Genomic DNA, 16147 nt, shown 5'->3' on the forward strand with positions numbered 1-16147 from the left:
GGAGGAGGAGAGGAGGAGAGGAGAGGAGAGGGGGGAGGAGGAGAGGGGGAGGAGAGGAGAGAGAGGGAGAGGAGAGGAGAGGAGGAGAGGAGGAGGAGGAGAGGAGAGGAGAGGAGAGGAGAGGGGGAGGAGGAGAGGAGAGGGGGAGGAGAGGAGGAGAGGAGAGGAGGAGAGGAGAGGAGGAGAGGAGAGGAGAGGAGGAGGAGAGGGGGGGAGAGGAGAGGGGGAGAGGAGAGGAGAGGAGAGGGAGGAGAGGAGGAGAGGAGAGGAGAGGAGAGGAGGAGGAGAGGGGGAGGAGAGGAGAGGGGGAGAGGAGAGGAGGAGAGGAGAGGAGAGGAGGAGGAGAGGAGAGGGGGAGGAGGAGAGGGGGAGAGAGGGGAGGAGAGGAGAGGGTGAGGAGAGGAGAGGGGGAGGAGAGGAGAGGGGGAGGAGAGGAGAAGGGGAGAGGGGGTGGAGAGGAGGGGAGGAGGGGGAGGAGAGGGGAGGGGTGGAGAGGAGAGGGGGAGGAGAGGGGGAGGGGGAGGAGAGGAGAGGGGGTGGAGAGGAGAGGGGGAGGAGAGGAGAGGGGGAGGGAGAGGAGAGGGAGAGGAGAGGGGGGAGAGGGGGAGGAGAGGAGAGGGGGTGGAGAGGAGAGGGGGAGGAGAGGAGGAGGAGAGGAGAGGAGGTGGAGAGGAGAAGGGGGAGGAGAGGGGGAGGAGAGGGGAGGGTGAGGAGAGGAGAGGGGGAGGAGAGGAGAGGGGAGGAGAGGAGGAGGAGAGGGGAGGAGAGGAGAGGGGGTGGAGAGGAGAGGGGGAGGAGAGGAGGGAGAGGAGAGGAGGTGGAGAGGAGAGGGGAGGAGAGGAGAGGGTGAGGAGAGGAGAGGGGGAGGAGAGGAGAGGGGAGGAGCGGAGAAGGGGAGAGGGGTGGAGAGGAGGGGAGGAGAGGGGGAGGAGAGGGGAGGGGGTGGAGAGGAGAGGGGGAGGAGAGGGGAGGGGGAGGAGAGGAGAGGGGTGGAGGGGAGAGGGGGAGGAGAGGAGAGGGGGAGGAGAGGAGAGGGAGAGGAGAGGGGAGGAGAGGGGGAGGAGAGGAGAGGGGGTGGAGAGGAGAGGGGGAGGAGAGGCGAGGGGGTGGAGAGGAGAGGGGAGGAGGAGAGGGGGTGGAGAGGAGAGGGGGAGGAGAGGAGAGGGGGAGGAGAGGAGAGTGGGAGGAGAGGAGATGGGGTGGAGAGGAGAGGGGGAGGAGAGGGGGTGGAGAGGGAGAGGAGGGGGAGGAGAGTGGGAGGAGAGGAGAGGGGGTGGAGAAGAGAGGGGGAGGAGAGGGGGTGGAGAGGAGAGGGGGTGGAGAGGAGAGGGGGTGGAGAGGAGAGGGAGAGGAGAGGGGAGGAGAGGAGAGGGGGAGGAGAGGAGAGGGGTGGAGAGGAGAGGGGGGAGGAGAGGAGAGGGGTGGAGAGGAGAGGGGGAGGAGAGGAGAGAGAGGGGGAGGAGAGGGGGAGGGAGAGGAGGGGGAGGAGGAGGAGAGGAGAGGGGGAGGAGAGGAGAGGGAGAGGAGAGGGGGAGGAGAGGAGAGGGGAGGAGAGGGGTGGAGAGGAGAGGGGGAGGAGAGGAGAGGGGAGGAGAGGAGAGGGGGTGGAGAGGGGAGAGGGGGAGGAGAGGAGAGGGGGTGGAGAGGAGAGGGGGAGGAGAGGAGAGGGGAGGAGAGGAGAGTGGGAGGAGATGAGAGGGGGTGGAGAGGAGAGGGGGAGGAGAGGAGAGGGGGAGGAGAGGAGAGGAGGAGAGGAGAGGGGAGGAGAGGAGAGGGGGAGGAGAGGAGAGGAGGAGAGGAGAGGGGAGGAGAGGAGAGGGGGAGGAGAGGAGGAGAGGAGAGGGGGAGAGGGGGAGGAGAGGAGCAGAGGAGAGGGGGAGCAGAGGAGGAGAGGAGAGGGGGAGAGGGGGAGGAGAGGAGCAGAGGAGAGGGGGAGGAGAGGACAGGGGGAGGAGAGGAGGAGAGGAGGAGAGGAGAGGGGGAGGATAGGAGGTGAGGAGGAGAGGGAGGAGAGGAGAAGAGAGGAGGAGAGGAGGAGAGGGAGGAGAGGAGGAGAGCTGGAGCACAGCGGGGTGCAACGAGGGAACACAGCACAGTGGAGGTGAAGACTAACTGGAGAAAAGTTTCATCTGCCGTTTCATATATAGTCGGGTAATACCAGGCTGGACTTCTGGGACCGAGAGAGACAGGAAGTCTTCCTAGAGAATAGAGGAGGTTTAGGGAGGAGACATGTTTAGGAACAGAGTTTTAGGGCGTATTGATGTGGTATTGAATGAAATGTCAAGTTGACAGTTTCATGACTGACTAGGACCTAGTTCAAAACCATTGACAGATGTTCTATGGTTTCACAGTAACAAACTACTGGATTTAAAATTAGACAAACCTGTTTGAATAGCAAACATAAAGAGAAATCAACAGAGGAATAAGAAGATTTATACACAATAACAAGTGATGTGCTCAGGAAAAAACCTACAAGTATGTACCTCTGATCATTCAAAGGTTTTAACTGCCTGGTGTGTTAAGAGTCAATGTAGTGATTCTTAATGCAGGCGATGCTGTCAGATAGTAGTTATTCAGCAGCCAAATTAATAAGATTTACTTCATCACAGGCTTCCTGTAGGACGATGAGCATCGCTGCAGTGAATCAATGATACTAAACAATGACTGGATCAATACAGGAACATGCTGGACTCACCATGTGATGTCACTATCACCGAAGACTCCACATTAAATATAGGGGGAGTGAGGGAGTGTACTGTGTGTGTGTGAGAGAGTCAGAGACAGAGACAGAGACAGAGAGAGAGAGAGAGAGTGAGAGAGAGAGAGAGGGAGAGAGCGAGAGAGAGAGAGACAGAGAGAGAGAGAGGGAGAGAGAGAGAGAGAGCGAGAGCGAGAGAGAGAGCGAGAGAGAGAGAGAGAGTGAGAGAGAGAGGGAGAGAGAGCGAGCGAGAGAGAGAGAGACAGAGAGAGAGAGACAGAGAGAGAGAGAGGGAGAGAGAGAGAGGGAGAGAGAGAGAGAGAGAGAGAGAGAGAGAGAGAGAGAGAGAGAGAGAGAGAGAGAGAGAGAGAGAGAGAGAGAGAGGGAGAGAGAGGGAGAGAGAGCGAGCGAGAGAGAGAGCGAGAGAGAGAGAGAGAGAGAGAGAGAGAGAGAGAGAGGGAGAGAGAGAGAGAGAGAGAGAGAGAGAGGGAGAGAGAGAGACAGAGAGAGCAAAGGTAATTAAGATCCAATAATTTATTTGACTATGTCTCTTCCTGTCACACCCTGTGTACCTCTTCCTGTCACACCCTGTTCGTCAAAAGGCATGTGGGAGACTCCCCAAACATATGGAAGAAGGTACTCTAGTCAGATGAGACTAAAATGTAGCTTTTTGGCCATCGAGGAAAACGCTATGTCTGGCACAAACCCAACACTGCTCATCACCCCGAGAACACCATCCCCACAGTGAAGCATGGTGGTGGCAGCATCATGCTATGGGGATGTTTTTCGTCAGCAGGGACTGGGAAACTGGTCAGAATTGAAGGAATGATGGATGGCTTGGTTGGGCTTATTGTGGGTCCTAGTGCTGCCTGGTTTCTAGTCTGTGGTTGGGTTCTGGCTTGGTTGGGTTTATTGTGTGTCCTAGTGCTGCCTGGTTCCTAGTCTGTGGTTGGGTTCTGGCTTGGTTGGGTTTATTGTAGGTCCTAGTGCTGCCTGGTTACTAGTCTGTGGTTGGGTTCTGGCTTGGTTGGGTTTATTGTGGGTCCTAGTGCTGCCTGGTTCCTAGTCCTAACCCTAACTTGGCCCACAAAACATTCACATCCTTTAGCAGACACTTATCCAGAGTCATTTACAGGACCAATTAGGATGAAGTGCCTTGCTCAAGGGCACATAGACTGATTATTCACCTACTGTGGTAGGCTAGGGGCTTCAAGCCAGCGACCTTTCAGTTACTGGCCCACCACTCCTACTGCTAAGCTACCTTACTGCTTGTCATGAGTCAGTGTGCAGCAGGTAGGACGGAGTCAGGACACAGAACTGAGTAAAAAAGTACTTTACTCGGAAAATCACAAACAAATTCCAGACAGGGAAAAATACTCGACACAACAGAGCGACAACTTAACAAAGAACAAACACGCACAAAACCATGTGGGAACCAGGGGGTTAAATAGGGAATAAATGATAACGTAATGGGAACCAGGTGTGGACAATGAAGACAAATCAAGTGGAAAAGGAAACGTAGATCGGTGGCGTCGACCGTCGCACGCCGCCCGAACAAGGAGAGGCACCAACTTCGGCGGAAGTCGTGACACTGCTAAGCTACCTGCCGCCCTCATCATAAAGAACGCCCAAACAAAAATAACAAAAACATACCGACAAGCAAGTCTTGTACTCCTAAAATAGAGCTCTGTCTTTGTGTCCAATAACTGTGGCAGCATTCCAAACACTTAAAAGACACACCCTCTCCCCTCAGCCCTCCAATTAAGGGGACACTTCTGATGACGTGTCATGACGTCTGACGAGTTGACACTTGCAAGGTGAGAGAGGAATGGTTTCGACACACCTTCATCCTGCAATGTTTTCAGGTAGCTTGTTAAGAGCTACAGTAATATATGCCAGTGAATTATGAGTGCATGTCTACTTCTATTAAATATATAATTATTAATATACACCTACTGTATGATAGCTAGTAAATGAATTAGCTAGCTAATGTTAGCCTGCCTACTGTATGATAGCTAGTAAATGAATTAGCTAGCTAATGTTAGCCTGCCTACTGTATGATAGCTAGTAAATGTATTAGCTAGCTAATGTTAGCCTGCCTACTGTATGATAGCTAGTAAATTAATTAGCTAACTAACGTTAGCCTGGCTACTGTATGACAGCTAGTAAATTAATTAGCTGACTAACGTTAGCCTGCCTTCTGTATGATAGCTAGTAAATTAATTAGCTAACTAACGTTAGCCTGCCTACTGTATGATAGCTAGTAAATTAATTAGCTAACTAACATTAGCCTGCCTACTGTATGATAGCTAGTAAATTAATTAGCTAACTCACGTTAACCCTGCCTACTGTATGATAGCTAGTAAATTTATTAGCTAACGAATGTTAGCCTGCCCAGCTGGAACTTCTGAAGAAGGAAAATGTTTTATTTCTACAATTTCCAAAAGATAACCAAACAAAAACCGAATTATTTTTACAAGACGTGTTTGTGCATTAATATAACAATTTCTAACTTCTTTACATTCGTTTTTACTAACACTTGTATGTTGACTCCATATTGATGTTGAGGTTTTACATTTTGGCGGACTTATCTTAGTGGATGTACAATCACCGCAAATTGAATTATGGGGCGTTTCAGGTTCTGAAGTGAACATAATTGTACACTCAAACTCCATTAAAAACGAGGGCTGAGGGGCTTACGTTGCAAACTTGCCTTGCTTGGCTCATCATTTGGACCTATGACAAATATGGCAGTGGGGATTCCCCCAAGGGCTGAGGGCTGAGGGCTGAGGGCTGAGGGCTGAGGTGAGGGCTGAGGTGAGGGGGGATTCCCCCAAGGGCTGAGGGCTGAGGGCTGAGGTGAGGGCTGAGGGCTGAGGGCTGAGGGCTGAGGGCTGAGGGCTGAGGTGAGGGGGGATTCCCCCAAGGGCTGAGGGCTGAGGGCTGAGGTGAGGGCTGAGGTGAGGGCTGAGGGCTGAGGGCTGAGGTGAGGGCTGAGGGGAGGGGGCTGAGGGCTGAGGGCTGAGGTGAGGGCTGAGGGGAGGGGCTGAGGGCTGAGGGCTGAGGGGAGGGGGCTGAGGGCTGAGGGCTGAGGTGAGGGCTGAGGGCTGAGGGGAGGGGGCTGAGGGCTGAGGGCTGAGGGCATAGGGCATAGGGCATAGGGCTGAGGGCTGAGGGCTGAGGGCATAGGGCTGAGGGCTGAGGGCTGAGGTGAGGGGGATTGTGTTGGAAGGGGGGTGGATTGTGTTGGAAGGGAGGGGGTTGTGTTGGAGGGGATTGTGTTGGAGGGAGGGGGATTGTGCTGGAGGTTTGAGGGGGATTGTGTTGGAAGGGGGATTGTGTTGGGAGGGGGATTGTATTGGAGGGTTGAGGGGGATTGTGTTAGAAGGGGGATTATGTTGGAAGGGAGGGGGTTGTGTTGGAGGGGTTGAGGGGGTTGAGGGGTTGGTTAGCGTGCCACTGTGGTATGGATCAACCCCCTGTCACCTCCCTCTCCTGGTAGAGAAGTAAAGCTGCAGGAAACAGCACCGGACCCCAAATACTATCCAGACCCCAAATACTATCCAGACCCCAAATACTGTTCAAGCCCCAAATACTATCCAGACCCCAAATACTATCCAGGAGCCCAAATACTATCCAGACCCCAAATACAACCCAGACCCAAATACTATCCAAACCCCAAATACTATCCAGACCCCAAATACTATCCAGGACCCCAAATACTACCCAAGCCCCAAATACTATCCAAGCCCCAAATACTATCCAAGCCCCAAATACTATCCAAGCCCCAAATACTATCCAGGACCCCAAATACTATCCAGACCCCAAATACTATCCAGACCCCAAATACTATCCAGACCCCAAACACTACCCAGACCCCAAATACTATCCAGGCTCTGGGGCCCCTGCGGCCTCGGGGGCCTCTGGGACCTTTGGGGCCTCGGGGACCTCTGGGGCCTCTGGGACCTCGGGGCCTTCAAAACACTCAGCCACATTCTCCTGTTGTTAAGGCTGTCTAACATCTGCAGCAGTTTTCACAAGACAAACGGACTGACGGAAGGACGGACAGAGATACACACACACATGTTTCTGTCAAAGGACTTTGAGAAAATTAGCTTGGAGCAACTACAGGCAAACCTTTCACAAAAATAAATGTTTTCTAATTGAAGTTTAGCTAATGTGTCATCCTCTGATCAGAACCTGGAACAGGAAGTCTGATCTCCTGTCTGTTGAGGATGTGTGACACGCTAAAACATTCAAACAGTTTTAACAACCACTATAGATTCACATTTACATTTACATTTAAGTCATTTAGCAGACGCTCTTATCCAGAGCGACTTACAAATTGGACAAGAATCACTATGCTCCAAGAAAGGTATAGTTGTGTTGATATATATATATATATATTATGAGATATGTATTACATTATGGTATATTAAGAACTCACCTCTCTTCTGCATAAAACTGAAGAGGTCATCAAGAAACTCTTTCCTCTTGACCTCATCGTCCAACTCGTACAACTAGAAGGAAAACAAGGTGATTCAGTCAGATAATAATCTCGTTAAAACGAGTTCAAACTGGTTCAAACTGGTTCAAATGTTAAAACTGGTTCAAATGTTAAAACTGGTTTAAATTTTAAAACTGGTTAAAATGTGTGAAAACAGGTTAAAACTGGTTTAAATGTGTTAAAACTGGTTAACACTGGTTTAAATGTGTTAAAACTGGTTAAAAGGTCTCAAAACTGGTTAAAACTGGCCTATTGGCAAACATGAGTCCTTTCGTACTGAAATATGTCTAATAGAAATTACAGTAACCAGCAGGTAGCCTAGTGGTTAGAGTGTTGGACCAGTAACCAGCAGGTAGCCTAGTGGTTAGAGTGTTGGACCAGTAACCAGCAGGTAGTTTAGTGGGTAGAGTGTTGGACCAGTAACCAGCAGGTAGCCTAGTGGTTAGAGCGTTGGACCAGTAACCAGCAGGTAGCCTAGTGGTTAGAGTGTTGGACGAGTAACCAGCAGGTAGCCTAGTGGTTAGAGTGTTGGACCAGTAACCAGCAGGTAGTTTAGTGGGTAGAGTGTTGGACCAGTAACCAGCAGGTAGCCTAGTGGTTAGAGCGTTGGACCAGTAACCAGCAGGTAGCCTAGTGGTTAGAGCGTTGGACTCGTAACCAGCAGGTAGCCTAGTGGTTAGAGTGTTGGACTAGTAACCAGCAGGTAGCCTAGTGGTTAGAGTGTTGGACCAGTAACCAGCAGGTAGCCTAGTGGTTAGAGTGTTGGACTAGTAACCAGCAGGTAGCCTAGTGGTTAGAGTGTTGGACTAGTAACCAGCAGGTAGCCTAGTGGTTAGAGCGTTGGACTAGTAACCAGCAGGTAGCCTAGTGGTTAGAGCGTTGGACTAGTAACCAGCAGGTAGCCTAGTGGTTAGAGCATTGGACTAGTAACCAGCAGGTAGCCTAGTGGTTAGAGTGTTGGACTAGTAACCAGCAGGTAGTCTAGTGGTTAGAGTGTTGGGCCAGTAACCAGCAGGTAGCCTAGTGGTTAGAGTGTTGGGTCAGTAACCAGCAGGTAGCCTAGTGGTTAGAGTGTTGGGTCAGTAACCAGCAGGTAGCCTAGTGGTTAGAGTGTTGGACTAGTAACCAGCAGGTAGCCTAGTGGTTAGAGTGTTGGACTAGTAACCAGCAGGTAGCCTAGTGGTTAGAGCATTGGACTAGTAACCAGCAGGTAGCCTAGTGGTTAAAGACAGGTAGCCTAGTGGTTAGAGCATTGGACGAGTAACCAGCAGGTAGCCTAGTGGGTAGAGTGTTGGGACTACAGTCTACAGACCCTACTGAGTATTCCCTGTGAAACCACACCACATCTACAGTTTACAGACCCTACTGAGTATTCCCTGTGAAACCACATCTACAGTCTACAGACCCTACTGAGTATTCCCTGTGTAACCACACCACATCTACAGTCTACAGACCCTACTGAGTATTCCCTGTGAAACCACACCACATCTACAGTCTACAGACCCTACTGAGTATTCCCTGTGAAACCACACCACATCTACAGTCTACAGACCCTACTGAGTATTCCCTGTGAAACCACACCACATCTACAGTCTACAGACCCTACTGAGTATTCCCTGTGAAACCACACCACATCTACAGTCTACAGACCCTACTGAGTATTCCCTGTGAAACCACACCACATCTACAGTCTACAGACCCTACTGAGTATTCCCTGTGAAACCACATCTACAGTCTACAGACCCTACTGAGTATTCCCTGTGAAACCACACCACATCTACAGTCTACAGACCCTACTGAGTATTCCCTGTGAAACCACACCACATCTACAGTCTACAGACCCACTACTGAGTATTCCCTGTGAAACCACACCACATCTACAGTCTACAGACCCTACTGAGTATTCCCTGTGAAACCACACCACATCTACAGTCTACAGACCCTACTGAGTATTCCCTGTGAAACCACATCTACAGTCTACAGACCCTACTGAGTATTCCCTGTGAAACCACATCTACAGTCTACAGACCCTACTGAGTATTCCCTGTGAAACCACACCACATCTACAGTCTACAGACCCTACTGAGTATTCCCTGTGAAACCACACCACATCTACAGTCTACAGACCCTACTGAGTATTCCCTGTGAAACCACACCACATCTACAGTCTACAGACCCTACTGAGTATTCCCTGTGAAACCACACCACATCTACAGTCTACAGACCCTACTGAGTATTCCCTGTGAAACCACACCACATCTACAGTCTACAGACCCTACTGAGTATTCCCTGTGAAACCACACCACATCTACAGTCTACAGACCCTACTGAGTATTCCCTGTGAAACCACACCACATCTACAGTCTACAGACCCTACTGAGTATTCCCTGTGAAACCACACCACATCTACAGTCTACAGACCCTACTGAGTATTCCCTGTGAAACCACACCACATCTACAGTCTACAGACCCTACTGAGTATTCCCTGTGAAACCACATCTACAGTCTACAGACCCTACTGAGTATTCCCTGTGAAACCACACCACATCTACAGTCTACAGACCCTACTGAGTATTCCCTGTGAAACCACACCACATCTACAGTCTACAGACCCTACTGAGTATTCCCTGTGAAACCACACCACATCTACAGTCTACAGACCCTACTGAGTATTCCCTGTGAAACCACACCACATCTACAGTCTACAGACCCTACTGAGTATTCCCTGTGTAACCACACCACATCTACAGTCTACAGACCCTACTGAGTATTCCCTGTGTAACCACATCTACAGTCTACAGACCCTACTGAGTATTCCCTGTGTAACCACATCTACAGTCTACAGACCCTACTGAGTATTCCCTGTGTAACCACACCACATCTACAGTCTACAGACCCTACTGAGTATTCCCTGTGAAACCACACCACATCTACAGTCTACAGACCCTACTGAGTATTCCCCTACAATACTTTTACTGCTGAACACAGAATAGTTCTCTGAGCTAATATGTATTACATAAACAGTGATTCGTATTGGGGGACATTTATTTGACCTTAGAACATGTTTTAAAACCCACATTTTTTGCAAATATCACTTAAAAATTAACAAATATAAAATTATTGTTATTTTAATAAAAAATATATATATATATTGAATGGTTATTAACAATTTTCTACTAGTTCTACTATTAAGTGGGGACTTTTACTTAGACATTTTCTGAAATTCCGTGACCCAGACTTACATTTTTGGGACAGTCACCAGTAGAGGAGGGGACAGGAGGAGAAAGACAACAGGACAGTCACCAGTAGAGGAGGGGACAGGAGGAGAAAGACAACAGGACAGACACCAGTAGAGGAGGGGACAGGAGGAGAAAGACAACAGGACAGACACCAGTAGAGGAGGGGACAGGAGGAGATAGACAACAGGACAGACACCAGTAGAGGAGGGGACAGGAGGAGAAAGACAACAGGACAGTCACCAGTAGAGGAGGGGACAGGAGGAGAAAGACAACAGGACAGTCACCAGTAGAGGAGGGGACAGGAGGAGAAAGACAACAGAAAGACAACAGGACAGTCACCAGTAGAGGAGGGGACAGGAGGAGATAGACAACAGGACAGTCACCAGTAGAGGAGGGGACAGGAGGAGAAAGACAACAGGACAGTCACCAGTAGAGGAGGGGACAGGAGGAGATAGACAACAGGACAGTCACCAGTAGAGGAGGGGACAGGAGGAGAAAGACAACAGAAAGACAACAGGACAGTCACCAGTAGAGGAGGGGACAGGAGGAGATAGACAACAGGACAGTCACCAGTAGAGGAGGGGACAGGAGGAGAAAGACAACAGGACAGTCACCAGTAGAGGAGGGGACAGGAGGAGAAAGACAACAGAAAGACAACAGGACAGTCACCAGTAGAGGAGGGGACAGGAGGAGATAGACAACAGGACAGTCACCAGTAGAGGAGGGGACAGGAGGAGAAAGACAACAGGACAGTCACCAGTAGAGGAGGGGACAGGAGGAGAAAGACAACAGGACAGACACCAGTAGAGGAGGGGACAGGAGGAGAAAGACAACAGGACAGTCACCAGTAGAGGAGGGGACAGGAGGAGAAAGACAACAGGACAGTCACCAGTAGAGGAGGGGACAGGAGGAGAAAGACAACAGAAAGACAACAGGACAGTCACCAGTAGAGGAGTGGACAGGAGGAGAAAGACAACAGGACAGTCACCAGTAGAGGAGGGGACAGGAGGAGAAAGACAACAGGACAGTCACCAGTAGAGGAGGGGACAGGAGGAGAAAGACAACAGGACAGTCACCAGTAGAGGAGGGGACAGGAGGAGAAAGACAACAGGACAGACACCAGTAGAGGAGGGGACAGGAGGAGAAAGACAACAGGACAGTCACCAGTAGAGGAGGGGACAGGAGGAGATAGACAACAGGACAGTCACCAGTAGAGGAGGGGACAGGAGGAGAAAGACAACAGGACAGTCACCAGTAGAGGAGGGGACAGGAGGAGATAGACAACAGGACAGTCACCAGTAGAGGAGGGGACAGGAGGAGAAAGACAACAGGACAGTCACCAGTAGAGGAGGGGACAGGAGGAGATAAGACAACAGAACAGTCACCAGTAGAGGAGGGAACAGGAGGAGAAAGACAACAGAAAGACAACAGGACAGTCACCAGTAGAGGAGGGGACAGGAGGAGATAGACAACAGGACAGTCACCAGTAGAGGAGGGGACAGGAGGAGAAAGACAACAGGACAGACACCAGTAGAGGAGGGGACAGGAGGAGAAAGACAACAGGACAGACACCAGTAGAGGAGGGGACAGGAGGAGAAAGACAACAGGACAGACACCAGTAGAGGAGGGGACAGGAGGAGATAGACAACAGAACAGTCACCAGTAGAGGAGGGAACAGGAGGAGATAGACAACAGGACAGTCACCAGTAGAGGAGGGGACAGGAGGAGAAAGACAACAGAAAGATAACAGGACAGTCACCAGTAGAGGAGGGGACAGGAGGAGAAAGACAACAGGACAGACACCAGTAGAGGAGTGGACAGGAGGAGAAAGACAACGGGACAGTCACCAGTAGAGGAGGGGACAGGAGGAGAAAGATAACAGGACAGTCACCAGTAGAGGAGGGGACAGGAGGAGAAAGACAACAGAAAGACAACAGGACAGTCACCAGTAGAGGAGGGGACAGGAGGAGAAAGACAACAGGACAGTCACCAGTAGAGGAGGGGACAGGAGGAGATAGACAACAGGACAGTCACCGGGTGCTATTGTTTTCAATCTGAACTGAACGCTTGTCAGGGCCCCATTTGGTTTATGTGTCTGAAGTATTTGAAGGAACCCTGCGAGGAGAGGACAGAGTTCAATGGGACCTTTAGGCGCTCTGAGTTCAGAGCTAACCCTGCTTCGTGGTATTAGGTACCAGCAGGTCACCAGAGGGGAAAGAGCTGTCGGCGAAGAACTTGAAAAGCTGCCTTTCCTTTCTCTCACTCTCAGGGCAACAGGTAGCCTAGAGGTAAGACCATTGGGCCAATAACCAAAAGATCATTAGTTTAAATCCCTGAGCTGACAAGGTGAAAAATATGTCGATGTGCCCTTGAGCAAGGCACTAATGGCTGGCCGTGACACCACTGTCAGGGGGAGTTGGGATAAGTAAACAACACATTTCTATTGAACAGGACAAATATCCACCTAGTTAATATTCCTCCTTCTCTCTCTCTCTCTCTCTCTCTCTCTCTCTCTCTCTCTCTCTCTCTCTCTCTCTCTCTCTCTCTCTCTCTCTCTCTCTCTCAATCTCTCTCTCTCCCTCTCAATCTCTCTGCTCTCTCTCTCTCCCCTCTCAATCTCTCCCTCTCTCTCCTCTCTCTCTCTCTGCTCTCTCTCTCACTCTCTCTCTCTCTCCTCACTCTCTCTCCCTCTCAATCTCTCTCTCTGCTCTCTCTCTCTCTGCTCTCTCTCTCTCTGCTCTCTCTCTCTCTGCTCTCTCTCTCTCTGCTCTCTCTCTCTGCTCTCTCTCTCTCTGCTCTCTCTCTCTCTGCTCTCTCTCTGCTCTCTCTCTCTGAGTTTACAGTATCTATACTATATCTTCTGACACTACCGATGCCCTTACTTTTGAAGCCACACTGTGATTTTTAACAGCTGGCTCCCCGCCCGGTCCTAACAGATCCCTCGGCGATGCTGGCTCCCATAATAACTCCCTCGGCGACGCTAACTCTCATAACAACTCCCTCGGCGACGCTAACTCTCATAACAACTCCCTCGGCGACGCTAACTCTCATAACAACTCCCTCGGCGATGCTGGCTCCCATAACATCTCCCTCGGCTACGCTAACTCTCATAACATCTCCCTCGGCTACGCTAACTCCCATAACATCTCCCTCGGCTACGCTGGCTCCCATAACGGCTCCCTCGGCTACGCTGACTCCCATAACAACTCAGTTAAACCTCTCCTTGTCCCAGTCTGTAATGTTCAACCTCTCCTTGTCTCAGTCTGTAATGTTCATCCTCTCCTTGTCTCAGTCTGTAATGTTCAACCTCTCCTTGTCCCAGTCTGTAATGTACAACCTCTCCTTGTCTCAGTCTGTAATGTTCATCCTCTCCTTGTCTCAGTCTGTAATGTTCATCCTCTCCTTGTCTCAGTCTGTAATGTTCAACCTCTCCTTGTCTCAGTCTGTAATGTTAAACCTCTCCTTGTCTCAGTCTGTAATGTTCAACCTCTCCTTGTCCCAGTCTGTAATGTTCAACCTCTCCTTGTCCCAGTCTGTAATGTTCAACCTCTCCTTGTCCCCGTCTGTAATGTTAAACCTCTCCTTGTCTCAGTCTGTAATGTTCAACCTCTCCTTGTCCCAGTCTGTAATGTTCAACCTCTCCTTGTCCCAGTCTGTAATGTTCAACCTCTCCTTGTCCCAGTCTGTAATGTTCAACCTCTCCTTGTCCCAGTCTGCAATGTTCAACCTCTCCTTGTCTCAGTCTGCAATGTTCAACCTCTCCTTGTCTCAGTCTGTAATGTTCAACCTCTCCTTGTCCCAGTCTGTAATGTTCAACCTCTCCTTGTCCCAGTCTGCAATGTTCAACCTCTCCTTGTCCCAGTCTGTAATGTTCAATGTAACATCACCACCACCATGCTGATTTTCAACATGGGGGACCCTCAGGGGTGCGTGCTTAGTCCCCTCCTGTACTCCTTGTTCATCCACGACTGCGTGGCAACGCACCACTCCAACAAAAAAATCTAGTTTGATCACCGGTGACGATGAGTCAGCCTACAGGGAGGAGGTCAGTTGACTGACAGTGTGGTACCAGAACAACCTCTCCCTCAACATCAGTAAGACCAAGGAGCTGATTATAGATTACAAGAAACAGGGAGGCTAGCACACTCCCATTCACATCCACGGGGCTGCAGTGGAACAGGTAGACAGCCTCAAGTTCTTCTACACGACTCTCTGTCTCTCTCTGGTAAATATATCCATGACCATGTCTCTCTGGTAAATATATCCATGACCATGTCTCTCTCTGGTAAATATATCCATGACCATGTCTCTCTCTGGTAAATATATCCATGACCATGTCTCTCTCTGGTAAATATATCCATGACCATGTCTCTCTGGTAAATATATCCATGACCATGTCTCTCTGGTAAATATATCCATGACCATCTCTCTCTGGTAAATATATCCATGACCATGTCTCTCTCTGGTAAATATATCCATGACCATGTCTCTCTCTCTCTGGTAAATATATCCATGACCATGTCTCTCTCTCTCTGGTAAATATATCCATGACCATGTCTCTCTCTGGTAAATATATCCATGACCATGTCTCTCTGGTAAATATATCCATGACCATGTCTCTCTCTGGTAAATATATCCATGACCATGTCTCTCTCTGGTAAATATATCCATGACCATGTCTCTCTCTGGTAAATATATCCATGACCATGTCTCTCTCTGGTAAATATATCCATGACCATGTCTCTCTCTCTGGTAAATATATCCATGACCATGTCTCTCTCTGGTAAATATATCCATGACCATGTCTCTCTCTGGTAAATATATCCATGACCATGTCTCTCTCTCTGGTAAATATATCCATGACCATGTCTCTCTCTGGTAAATATATCCATGACCATGTCTCTCTCTGGTAAATATATCCATGACCATGTCTCTCTCTGGTAAATATATCCATGACCATGTCTCTCTCTGGTAAATATATCCATGACCATGTCTCTCTCTGGTAAATATATCCATGACCATGTCTCTCTCTGGTAAATATATCCATGACCATGTCTCTCTCTGGTAAATATATCCATGACCATGTCTCTCTGGTAAATATATCCATGACCATGTCTCTCTCTGGTAAATATATCCATGACCATGTCTCTCTGGTAAATATATCCATGACCATGTCTCTCTCTGGTAAATATATCCATGACCATGTCTCTCTGGTAAATATATCCATGACCATGTCTCTCTGGTAAATATATCCATGACCATGTCTCTCTCTGGTAAATATATCCATGACCATGTCTCTCTCTGGTAAATATATCCATGACCATGTCTCTCTGGTAAATATATCCATGACCATGTCTCTCTGGTAAATATATCCATGACCATGTCTCTCTGGTAAATATATCCATGACCATGTCTCTCTGGTAAATATATCCATGACCATGTCTCTCTCTCTCTGGTAAATATATCCATGACCATGTCTCTCTGGTAAATATATCCATGACCATGTCTCTCTCTGGTAAATATATCCATGACCATGTCTCTCTCTCTCTGGTAAATATATCCATGACCATGTCTCTCTCTGGTAAATATATCCATGACCATGTCTCTCTCTGGTAAATATATCCATGACCATGTCTCTCTGGTAAATATATCCATGACCATGTCTCTCTCTGGTAAATATATCCATGACCATGTCTCTCTCTG

General features: G+C 49.4%; 1 protein-coding gene across 1 annotated transcript in view; it reads right to left on the reverse strand.

The window, feature by feature from the left end:
- The window catches only part of LOC124033065 (AT-rich interactive domain-containing protein 3A-like), a gene marked incomplete in the record, with an annotated part of 189456 nt that overhangs the window by 65375 nt on the left and 107934 nt on the right, over positions 1-16147 (reverse strand). The window contains 1 exon segment of the mRNA XM_046344989.1: positions 7146-7218. Coding sequence (XP_046200945.1) covers positions 7146-7218 — 73 coding nt within the window.

This window comes from Oncorhynchus gorbuscha, linkage group LG04 (genome assembly GCF_021184085.1).
Source record: "Oncorhynchus gorbuscha isolate QuinsamMale2020 ecotype Even-year linkage group LG04, OgorEven_v1.0, whole genome shotgun sequence".
Taxonomy (NCBI): Eukaryota; Metazoa; Chordata; class Actinopteri; order Salmoniformes; family Salmonidae; genus Oncorhynchus; species Oncorhynchus gorbuscha.